This window comes from Mixophyes fleayi, chromosome 10 (genome assembly GCF_038048845.1).
Source record: "Mixophyes fleayi isolate aMixFle1 chromosome 10, aMixFle1.hap1, whole genome shotgun sequence".
Lineage (NCBI taxonomy): Eukaryota > Metazoa > Chordata > Amphibia > Anura > Limnodynastidae > Mixophyes > Mixophyes fleayi.
The window spans coordinates 65,458,008-65,471,383 of NC_134411.1; the positions used below are offsets into that span (position 1 = coordinate 65,458,008).

Genomic DNA, 13,376 nt, shown 5'->3' on the forward strand with positions numbered 1-13,376 from the left:
CAGGAATGGCATATGTTACGTTTAGATTCCTAGACCATGACCTTGAAATAGACAACTAACATGCCTGAGTGACTCACCTTGATCCTACAGACTTCTTCACAATATCTCTCCTTGATGGTAGATGATCCTTAACATCTCCATCTTTGTGAGGCTGGTTCTGCTCTTTAAGACAAGTAACAATTGTAATTGTTGATGCAGATGATTTTTTTTTCCTCTTATGTCATTATTAAGCAGCTGCCTCACTGGGTGGTTTTGTTTGCCTTATAATAATTGCTCAATGTGTGTCTTTTTCTATCTCATTTGCGATATTACTACATTATGTGCAGTATAACAAGTTTATATTTTAATTTAGGTAAGTCACAGTTACCACACCAGTACCCAACGGGTGGACACAATAAGTAAAAACTATGAAAGTTATGGATCAAATGGAAGGGGACATTGCTGGAGTGGGTAGCTTATACATATTGTACTAAAAGTGGAATTGCAGCCCAAACGAATGGAAAAGTTGATGGCGTAACAAGACTTAAAAGGCCTTGCATGTAGGTTGGAAAGTATGTATATTACAAGACATCTTAATAAGACATCCATACACTACTGCTTTATTTTAAATACATAACTTCAAAACAATTTGTTTAAAGGTGCTCTGCATAAACTCAATCCACGCCAGACAGATTATTTATTAATTTATTATTTTATTTTATTTTCAGGCAATCCTGGGTAGCTCCATGTCTGTGTGAGTTTTTAGTAGAGTGATAGACAGGCACAAACCAAGCAGTTGGGGTAGGACATCTTGCACTTACAGGATTAGAGGGATTTTTGTTCACATCTCAAAAAAAGAAAAACAAAATAGGAATAACAGCAATCAACGCAAAGAGTTATTAACTACTTTGAGAACACTGTTGTATTGTTTTATAACGCAAGGCAATGACAGTTGTATTGTTTCTGTTTTTTTGTGTTTTTTAAGTTAACAACTTGCAACAAAGTGACAATTGTGAGTGCAGACTTCATCCTTAGGAGAAATGTGGGTGTACACTAACAAAGAACCTATTGTGTAGCTTAAAGGTTTACACTGTAAAAATTAAAAATAACCTTCCTAGTTCATCGACAATACACTTTAGATGCTATTGTTCAGTCTATATAGAATAGTCCCATTTTATAACTATGATAATATGCTATATTTATCCTATATGCTTGAGGACTAAACGGTCATTCCATCTTTAATATTAATTTCATTACTTATATATATAGTACCACCATACACCATATCACTTTACAATTGTGAAGAAACACAGTAATAAGACAAGACTAAGTATTAACAAATAGAAGCAAAGAAAAGCAGTAAGAGAATGGGCAGAAACATTGTATACTAGTGCATGTAATTGTCTGTATGTGCGGCTAGTGTTCTTATCTTACCCCTATGAGCAGCTACTAAGGGTACAGATTATAAAGATGTACATATATGCTAATCATACAACTTTTAGTATTTCAGGGTAAAAGCTTTTTATTTCTATCCACTATAAATGTATATGCATATAATATATACACACCAATATATTACTTTACCTCACTGCCTGTTTGTCTTTTGATACCATTTCATCAGAATATGTATATATAAGCCACGCAGTGGGTATATTGTTGCTGGCAGTGATATGGTAGGTATAAGAGTATAATATTTATGAACAAATACACTGTTAGTGGAAATCAATAGTTTAATGCTAAATGTGACATTCAAAAATAGGTTATATCATTTGAATTTCTTTGCAAAATACTAACTCACTATGAACAGCTGTCATTGTCAATGAGCTGCGTAGTACATCTATTGTTCATAGAACTAGATTTTCTGTGTCTTGTACATTGTATATAAATTAACATAAAGACCAATTGTTTGCAGTAGCTGTATATATATATATATATATATATATATATGTATATATATATATATATATATATATATATATATATATATACATATGTCCCTGCAATATACAAAGTACCTACACAGTAACTATTTGGTGTACTGATAAAATTATATTCCTAATTCCATAATAAAATGTATAAATATATAAGGGTGTCTGTGTATGTATAGATAGATAGATAGATAGATAGATAGATAGATAGATAGATAGATAGATAGAAAGATAGATAGATATATAGATATATATAGTGATGTTGTGCATATGCAGTGTTGTGTATTGATTTGAATACTTTACAGTACACTATTTTAAGAAGTTAAAGATTAGTCTACAGTATTCAGTTACTGAAAGCTTAGTGATTCACTGATACAATATTCATTGGGCATGTGAAAGAAATGTTATTTCCATGAATAATATTCATGATGGCAATAGGGAACAATATTTGAAATACCCAGTATATCCATTATTTTTCAACGTTTTAGACATGCATATGCTATCTAGTTGCTCAGCATTTTGTAGCAATACTTTGTCCGCAGTATTTCCTATAACTTATGTCCTCTGTTGCATTTTTGTACTACACACCACACCACACATTTATTTAATTATAGACTCTTTGAAAATAGGTTAGACTTACTCCCTGCATGTTTCTTTTACTCTTGCTTAGAGACATCTATTTTCTGGTCTGTCCCCTGGTCCTCCAGATCTTTCTGCATTTCCTGTCCATTTCTTTCCCATTAATAAACCATTACTCACTCTCATACCGACCTGAACTCCGTATCACTCATAAATTTATCACCTTCCCTCTATTTGGGAAGGTTTACACCATCCTCCCCTCTTGCTATACCTATGGAACGCCCTAGAGCCCCCTGGCTTGTTCATTTCCACTCAGTCTGTCATCTTATGATGGCATCTCACCTGTACAATCCATCACGTTCTTTCCTCCTAATATTTGTGCTCTTTCTTCAGAAATAAAAGTTGATCTCTTATGCATACACAGTCCCTCCACCTCCCCATTGTATCCAGCATCCTCTCCCCCAGCCCATGTAAACACATGTACTCCACACACTGCAGGGTGAATCTCTATTGATTCTGTTTGTTCATTAAGAATCTATCTTCATGACACTAGACAGCAAGCCCAGATAATAAACTCATCACCTTGGGTTTATGAACTTAGCTGTTAGAATGGGTAAACTGTGCAATTTACTCACATCCAGATCTGCACAGGATAAGCCAGCTTAATTTAAACGCAGTTTAATAAGCTGAGTACATCCAGCCGTGCTCATGAGATTCCCATTGCTTTATAAGTCTAAAAATTATTTTACGTGGAAAGATGCGCACTAGCCTTATAAACAGAGCAACGTTCTTGTGCTATACGTGGAAATGGCATATCACTTAGGAATATGTTGACACTTTCTAAAAGTAGATGATAATATATGGATTTTTATCTCAATCAGCCTCATACTCTTACACTATGTATGTGACAAGGGTTACAGTGCCGTTAAAGAAACTACTGGCAGGCGCAATATCTGCACATAGTTAAGAATAAGAAGTGGCTTTAAGCACGCGCATAAACGTTGTAGGCAGCTTTCCATATAGTGGTTATTAATCTCATAATGTACGTGTAGCTTAAATTACAATGAATCTTATTAAAACATAATACATTATATGTATCTGGACTTGTGGCTCCAAACGTGATTCTTTAAACCTATGTATGACTGACAACGTATTTTTATATATATGTACACACACATCCGTATAATGCAGTCTGCAAATGTTTGGCACTGTAATATTATATTTAATGGTTACATGAGTGCATTATATCTAATTTTCTGGATTAATCAGTGCTTGCTTTCTGCATGCATGGGTATGTTTTGTGCTTGTATATTATTTAGGTAGAAAGGTAAGATATAGCCTGCTTATAATTATTAACATCTAGACAAATATGTACATATAATATGAAAAAAATATTTGGTGTGTTCATATAAACCCTATCTTATCCAGGATGTTCCAGATATGCGAATATCAATATAAATATATCTGAAATTTAGATAAATACCAGGAGATGAGGATCTTCTTTGCAGACTGATTACATGAAACAATTAAATGTCCGCATTTCATCTGCCTCTCTATATATCACAGCGTACTGCAATATATTGGTAGGATATAAATCCCTAGCAGATCCTGAGTTATTATGAGATAGATTAGCATATAGGGATTAATAGTAGGATAGCCTTAATACGATTAGAGATGTCTCTTTCAGATTTCCATATATTGATTCAGGGAATTTTAATTCTAAAACTTGTTATATAATAATCTGTATCTATTACAAGATGAAACATTGTCTTGAGACTAAGCCCCAATGAAGGTCGAAATATATCCATTGCAAGCTTTCGTTGGTCGGCATTTATGATTAAGGGATGTGGGGAATGAAAACTAAACAGAGATCGTTTATTTAAATATAAATTTATCAACCCAGCAGAAAGAGTGGATATGAAATAAGAAACGTGGTATAACATCAAAAGCTAATGATCATAATTAAAGTTTGCAAAAAAAAAATTCTAATTCAGCATCTGTAAATCTTTTAAAGATAGGCGATCGTGTATTTTTACTTTTATATTTTTACCGTCATAACTAACACTTTGGATAGGTATGAAAGTACTAAAAGTGCTGAGATCAGGGGCTCACTCTAAAACACACTGGAAGATTTGTCGTAAATGTGGCCATGTACCGTCAAATAAACCCCTCTCAAGTGTCCTCCGCTAGTAGCAGGTATCCTGAAAGCGGCTAATTCCAAATAAGAAAAGTGATCATAAATTTTCTAATTACAGTTTAACACCAAGACAAAAAGGTGTTAATGGGTTTAATCCCAGTGCCTCCCATTGTCTCCCTCCTCACACTACAAATGTACACACCGCCCAGAGGGCTGCCCTGTCTTCCCTTTGTTAAGATTTCAATTTGCCTGCTTTTTTCCCCCTCTTTGATGTAAAATTGTGACCTCCAAGTCTTTGAAGTCCCGTATTAGGAGAAAATTAACCCCCTATTTTGCCCACTGATAGCTTACACTAATTCGAGATCCTTTTTTAAAGAGATTTAAGATGTGAGATGTGATGCAGAGAAAATCCCAACGAAACAGAATCTCATCCCTTTGCAACCCCTAATCCCTATTTGCATACAGCCAGATATGTAATTTGCATACACCCAGATATTTAACTCTTGTACCCTAATGCAACGTCCAGGGAGAAGGTAGCGCAAAAGTGACGATAAATTTACCGCATATAAGAGATTAGAAAGTGGACATTAAACACAAATACGTATTTATAGCAGTTCTAAATATACAATTTCCTGTAAACCAAATTACAGCCGCGGGTTGTGCAAGAGTGTATATATATATATATATATATATATATATATATATATATATATATATATATATATATATATATATATATATATATATATGTGTGTGTGTATATATATATATATATATATATAAAGAGCATTTGCTTCTTCTGCCTCTATGAAAAAAATAACGCGGGAGACCCTGGACTAATTTAGGACGCCTCAGACAGTATTAACTGCTACATGATCACAAAAGTAGTGGCCGCATCCAAAGTGACAATCTTTTGCAGAGAAAGCCCTTTGGCATCGTAGTAGTTAACGAGAGATCAGCAGAGAGATTTGGGAAGGGGTGGTGGATAAAAGAGAAAGCAGAGTTAGACTGGAAGATTTGGGAGGAGCTTGCGCTAGACTTGAAATGTCAATCAGAGGGTGAGTGCCAATGATCTGAAGCAATCTGTTAGGAGCTGACCTGGGTCCACTCAGATCAATAGCACCAGAGGGAGAGGACAGAGTCACCGGGAGCCTTGCGAGGACCATACAAGCTTGGACCCTCTACCCCTCTTGCTTGATGTGTAGGAGGTTGAGAAAAAGACCCAAGTCATAGAAGGGGTCCATATTATCTAGTAACCCCATTGCCGTGTTTGCTGCTGTGGCACCATGTCCTTTCCACAGCTGGGCTACCAGTACGTCAGACCCCTGTACCCCTCTGACAGGCAAGGCGTGGGGGGCACCAGGAGCGGGGCAGAACTCTCTCCGGCTGGGACTCTTTCTAATGTTCTCTCGTCTATGTATGGCGCTCCCTATGCAGCAGCTGCTGCAGCTCAGGCTTATGGAGCCTTCCTACCCTACACTACGGAGCTACCTATCTTCACACAGCTGGTAAGGGCACCTCCAGTCTGAGCCTCTATGCCTGTCCTCTGCAGGTTAACCCTTCTATAGATGTCCTCCTCCCCTACTAACCACTAGTTTGTGCTAAGAGTTAGGAAAACCAGGCAAAAGTTACAGATATTACTTTCTGAATATGATCCTTGTTTAACTCACTACAGCTACTGCTTGTTACTTTAAATGTGATCAGATCCCTTTAACCACTGTAGAATTCTGTCGGCGAAATACTTGTCCGCATTCTACAGTATGTTTACTGTATATATGTGTGTGTCAATATCTATCTATCTATCTATCTATATTGCATTAACTATGTTAAGGTTTTTGAGAATTACTTAAAACTGGTTGCTGATTTACGGTGTTGTTATTTTTGTTTTGTTTATTAGTATTATTTTTTTTAAAACTCTGTACATTGTGTACCAAAAAGTAACAATGGACAGATCTTTCCCTTTCTGACATAATGGACTTGATGATGTATTATTAAAATTATGGCATAATTAAAATGTATGCGATAAACCTACTTTACTGCTGTAACAGTGCTGTAACACTGTCTTCTGATCTTGAAGTAAAGCTTTTAGGAGTTTGTTTTCTCTGGTCTCAGGGGTTAAACAAAAAGTTTGTTTTCATTGTAAAATTAGCTGTGCTTTGCTGACAGATCCAGATACCAAACTTGTGAAAGGAAACAGATGAAGGGAAAATATTTCAGGGGGACAAAAACATGAAACAATGTTTTGGAATGTAGCTAATTTCCTCTATTTTTGTCGGAAGAAGGCATCCAATGTGAGATTGCTTTAATAATAATAACAATAATAATAATACTACTACTAATAATAATTATTAATAATAATAATTCAGAATCTAACGTTATTGTGTGCAAATAAAAAAAAATATTAATCATTCAGGGTTTTGTAGATTAAGATGCATGTCTAGGCTTTTCAGTTTATTGTATTCTGAAATCTACATTTCTATTAATACAGGGCACCCAATATGAGATGAAGGACAGCCCAGGAGTACAACATGCAGCTTTTTCCCACCATCACCCGGCATTTTATCCATATGGACAGTACCAGTTTGGAGATCCATCGAGGCCAAAAAATGCAACAAGGGAGAGCACCAGCACTCTCAAGGCCTGGCTCAGTGAGCACAGGAAGAACCCTTACCCCACCAAGGGTGAAAAGATTATGCTGGCCATCATCACAAAGATGACGCTCACCCAAGTGTCCACCTGGTTTGCCAATGCCCGGAGGAGGCTTAAAAAGGAAAATAAAATGACTTGGGCACCCAGGAGCAGGACAGACGAGGAAGGGAACTCCTATGGAAGTGACCATGAAGAGGACAAGCGTGAGGATGAAGAAGAGATCGATTTGGAAAATATTGACACGGAGGACATTGAAAGTAAAGAAGACCTGGATGATCAGGACACTGATATACACTCAGACTCTAAGACCGACGCTAGGAGTGACTCCGAGGGCTCCGATGGTTTTGAGGACTTAAATGTTCCTGAGGACAGGTTCCTTAAGTCTGTAGTTGGAGACAGCAGAGTGCACGACAAGTGTGAGCTCTCTGTGGAGACCAACTCCCTCCAGCCCGCATGTGAGCAGATCAAACTGGACAGCATATCTCCAAACCCCTCCCAGGAAAACAACCTGCCAGCGGCCCATAAACCCAAAATCTGGTCCCTGGCAGAAACAGCCACTGCTCCCGATAACCCTCGCAAGTCCCCTCACACTAGTGGCTCAGTGAACACTCAGAGCCTGATAGCACAACACAGACTCATCACCTGTCCAGGGAGTAGGTTCCAGAGTTGGACTGGGAGGACATTTTCTGCTCAGCAATTATCTTTACTGAACTCTGCTCACTTTCTGCAAGGACTGAGTGCCACTCACACGGCAGCGGGTGCCGGCCATGCAGGCTTCAACAAAGCCGGAGAACACGGTCACAGCACAGACCCAGTAACAGGTGACTACAGTATAGACGTTAGCAACCTGCGTGTATTGTACAGTACATGTGTACAGTGTAAAAATAATGTAACTATGTTCCATAAGATAAGAGATACTGCGTCGCAGCGCACCAGGTGCATGCATATATAACAAGAACAATTAAAAAAGCCTACCGAGAGATATACACAAACACTTTCCATATCTGTATATATATATATTTATATATATATATATATATATATATATATATATATATATATATAACGAAGTGTACATTTATATTCATATATATATATATATATATATATATATATATATATATACACATATATATATATATATATATATATATATATAAATTGTGTTTAAATATTATTACATTGTATATTATGCTTCATTAAGTTACCTTCTGTAATAAATTGAAAGGGAAATTATGCAAACTGTATTTCCGTCGTTATATACTAATTGTACGCTGTTTTGCATGTTGTCAACCTTTTTTTCTACTTAGTTTAGAACACTGAGAAAGATTCTGCATACACAATATAGAAAATATTCTTCTCATGTCCTAGAGTGTTTATGCTTATTAACTTATATCGTAATTATGCAATTAATGACGGTAATATGCCGAAAATATCAGCAAGGACTGATTGTTTTAAAGTGATACAAATGAAGTTCACTACAGTCTGACAACTTCACATTTCAAAAAAACTTTTCGGCTATAATGAATTGCCCTTTCCATTTTACAATCATGTTGTCAAATACAATTTTCTCATGTGAACGCGATGAAATTGTTTTGAATAATCTGTAATACACTAGATGGAAATATATTTTGCTTACAGGTTTTTGTTTTAATTTTCATAGATCGGCCAAGCACGTTGGATATAGAGAAAAAAATTCTAAGTACAGCTTTTCAACCAGTTCAAAGAAGGTAAGAAAATATGATGTAGGTTAATATTGAAATATATAAAAAACAGATTTAATGCAAAATTATATATATATATTATTTTTTTTATTTTTTAAAGCGAACTTAATGTTGTTTGCAATGCGGTTTTTGTTTACAACAACCCCTTATTGCTGTTAATGGGCCAATGAATCACTAAGTAATTTACAATTATATTTCATTTTATGTCTGTCATTATGACCACATAATTGTATACGAGAGCAGCCCAGAATACTTAATAGAATTGGCAGACACTGCCCTATTTGAACAGGATTATTAAAGAAAACTTCTTTTAGAGGATTGTTTTATATTTTATGTATTTACAGAAACGTTATTACTACGTCGTTAATTTAACAATAACAAAAGCATGATTTTTCAAAATACATAAACCTAGTTCAGTTTAATATATTTTATGGAAGATATCCAGGAAAGTTTTGCATTAACTAATATACATGTAATATTTTCTTTTCAGGTCCCAAAATCAACTCGATGCTGCTATGATTCTCTCTGCGTTGTCGTCGTCCTAACACTTTGTTTTAATAATTTTTATTTCAATATTTTTACCTTGTTGTAATGACTGTAAAATACATTCTCTGAACAGTTACGTATTGTACGCATGTCTGTGTATAAGATGGAGATCAAATATCAGTTTCTATACTCTCATGCAGGTTAGTTGAGCTTGTATGGTTTGTCCTGTGATAATTAAGTGTCACTTTTTTTCTTTTCTCCCCCTTTGTATATATAGTAAAAAATGTACATATGTCTTAAAAACCAAATTGTACAAGAAAGTATATATTTTTGGTTAATAAATAAATTGTTGAGAATTTACTTAAATCTTTCATCGTTGACTTCGTTTTGTCATAGACAGAAAGATTCGATTTTAGAACTCGCTCTTTGTATTTCTCTAGGGCTACGCCAAACTTTGTGTCCTATTCAAATCGGGTAAAACTGAATTTTGACAAATGTGACACGATATTATTCTACAGAGGGCATAACAGTTGCTAAATACTTGGGTCTTAAAAATAAACATTAAAGAATTTGTGGCATAGCCGTTGAAGTATCAGTTACTAATTAAATGATAATACAGTGCCGAGTTTAAAACGGTATCGAACGCTGCATTCAAACGAGGCAAACAAAACGGTGTAGATTTTAAACGATCACACTTAGCTCATCATCAGAACCAGTGTACTAATTGATTGCAAATGTTATGTTATTGTGTTTTCTTTCAAGAAAGAGCTATTTGAAGGTCTTTACTGTGAACGGATTTGTTCAAGATGCCACTGATAACATAATGGGGCTGGACAGGATTTTTCAGCAATGAAATGTGGGTTTGGAGCGCCCTCTATGGGCCGTTTCTGCAATGGTTTCATAGTTGTTACACGTCGCTGACCTTTCAAACTTCCAGAATATAGAAAAGTACATATAAAATTCAGATTGGGAGACATAAATACTTCTTTTGATGAAGTGCGATGTCATTAATATTTGTGAGCGATGTTTGATCTAGGCTTTAATTTAGGTATAGCTTAATATATTATATCTATGCGAAAAGCACCGCACTAGAGGAAGCTGGACGTTATTTTTATTCCATTTTTTTAATGTACTGAGAAACATTCATGCCTGTTTCCAACATATACTAATGGCTAAGAGTGCATGTGCTGTGTCTTGTTGTATATGCCACATGCCGACTCAGTCAGTGTAAACGTAAATTTAAATTGTTAACATAGTCGTAAAATATTTTTTAAAAGGATTTGCATAATGCCATAGCTTACCTATCCATAGCATCCAATCAAATATTAACTTTATTTAGCCTAACCTCCTTTACATCGGTAAACAACAATATTACCGTTTTCCATTTGTTATTATGGTTTTCAGCAGATTTGTGCTATGTTTAACTTGCCATACCTTTTTATGAATTGCTGTTTCCTGGCAAGTGTTATTTTGCATAATTTCACAACAAAAATTCTCTATTGAAAATAAGTAAACATTTTAAAGAACGCTACCTCCTGATGTCTTGGACACTTAAATTGATGTAGATTAATGCCCTGCCTATAAAATGTACAATACGTACTACACAAATCCTGTTGTATACTGCATGATAAAGTAGTACGGAAAGTTAGAGGTTCTGTAAAAAAACCAAAAAAAAACCGTTACATGTACAGCGTTCCATTTAAAACGTCAGATTTGTAAAGGTACAATCTCAGAATATTGCGTTTTGTGTCTTCTCTGTTTTTTTATCTATGAAATGCTTTCAAAACATAAATAGAAATATCATTTAAGGGGTATTTGGAGTTGGCCAATGGGCTACAGGTTTCAAAGAGATCAACAAACTAGTAATCTGCAAAGTATTAGCACAAATAGTGAAATGAGTGACCTGCAAAGAGAGACTTGAAGGTTATTTCTTGATTGTTTAAATTCACAGGCAGATGTATTAATTTTAAAATAAGAAAACAAACCTGCTTGCACTACTGAGACTGTCCATTGTGGTCATGTGTATTTTTGTTCCCTGTCATCCTCTGAACTAATAATGCCATTCCGTAAAATTCTGGTTACAGGCAGACAAAAACACTCAGCTTTAATTGGACAGTCAAAAATATGTCCACACTTCTTGCATCTGTGTGTAATGTAGCATTCTCAATATGATTTTAGTGTTTCAGTAATAGATGGTTAGTTAATCCATTTCCTGCCCAAAGGCTGAAATCTCGCAGATCATGCCTATCTGGTCACCCAAACATGTACAATTATAAATACATAAATGGTGATATTTGCATCATTAAAACATATTTTTTAATTCTTGCAATTTTCCATTACGACCCAGTATACCCCATTGTGACCTTGCAAACAATATGCCTCTCCAGAATACTGCATTATATAGAGCTACAAAGCTTTCAGCTCAACACATGTAATCGTTGCAAACAGTAGCCCAAAAATGATTAAAGCGCTATGTGTGTAGATGGTACAGGGTGCAGTTACTAAATGCAGAATGCAAGCAACATATTGCAAAAATAAACATTCATATTTACATTTGTAGTCCTGCTCTAAGGTGGTGTTTTGTACAGCATTGTAAATGTTTCTATTCACATCTATCAACTGCACAGATGTCAATTATTAATATGTAGATCAACCAAGGGCACTGTAGTGTATACAGTAAAAGCTACCCTTTAACAAACCAAGTGTTGTCATGTAAGGGCCTGTGCTCTAAGTACACATGGACACACAGATGGATCCGATGAAAGCAATATGTAGCTTATAAAATAAAAGGACTAGTAAATGCCAGTCACATTTAGATTGAATCTATACCATGAAAAATATTTTAATGGAAATGTAATGACAAAATCATAGGATTTGCAATTAATATTTTATTTAAAGTTCGCTAACGTGTTGGATCTTAAGTTCTGCTCCTGTTTGCAAATGATTGAAAGCTATAAATAGATGATGATGATGACGATGATGAGGAATGAGGAATCGACTGTATTTGCATTAATTAGGTGACCCTATAGAAGTGATAGTATATTTATATACACACAATAACGTTAGCACTCTCTGTTTAGTCTGTGTATACTAGTGTATGTTTATATGTTTCTTTTATATCCAATTGCCAAATTGTATGCGAATGTCTATGAACACAGGAAAAAGTTAATTACATTTAAAAGAAATCCTTATTTATATGGGCAATTGCTCAAAGGGGGTTTCTGCTTAATTTAAGAAGTTGATTAAATACCCGTTCTTCCCAATAGAGGACAGAGTTAAAGTTAGATGGGGGAGATGTAGGGTTAGGCTAGGGGGGGTTGCATGGGGGGAAGGGGAGCAGGGTGGTAGAGGCCGCCCTAATAAATTAAAGTTAGGCAACAATTAATTGTTGACTTTGTGATCAAATGAGCCACAAACAATTGCTTGTTTGACATTATCCTAAAGACTTCTTGGAATGTTGTGCAGAATGTTCTTTGCGTTACTGTTTACACCAGCAGCTTCCGGATAGAAATATGTAAAATATGTATAACTGTTTATGAGCTTACTTTGCTAATTAGTCATCTTAGAAAATATGAGTATGTCAAAATCTTTACGACTGTGACATTAATATTGTCATAGACACCAATATTAACATACTTTATTAATACTTTATCATTGAATGTTTTCTGAAAGGGACATAATCACTATAATTTCACCTATAAATGATGTTGGATTTCTATTGCCATGTAAGCAAGTAACAACAATTTTTGATACAGATATGGCAACAGTTAGCCCCTGAACAACGTGTTTTGGAACCCAAGGTATAGATGTCAAAGAGCCCCCTAACTGAAATGACCAAGGGCCAGATTTACTAAGCTGGGGGTTTGAAAAAGTGGGGAAGTTGCCTATAGCAAC

General features: G+C 35.3%; 1 protein-coding gene across 1 annotated transcript; it reads left to right on the top strand.

Moving 5' to 3' along the window:
• The first annotated feature begins 5,690 nt into the window (after positions 1–5,690).
• IRX3 (iroquois homeobox 3) lies at positions 5,691–9,848 on the top strand. The gene is made up of 4 exons (XM_075188837.1): positions 5,691–6,131; positions 7,112–8,093; positions 8,936–9,002; positions 9,487–9,848. Exons 1-4 carry the CDS (start codon positions 5,910–5,912, stop codon positions 9,539–9,541), a joined length of 1,326 nt encoding a protein of 441 aa, XP_075044938.1. The 5' UTR covers positions 5,691–5,909; the 3' UTR covers positions 9,542–9,848.
• The last annotated feature ends 3,528 nt before the right edge of the window (positions 9,849–13,376 follow it).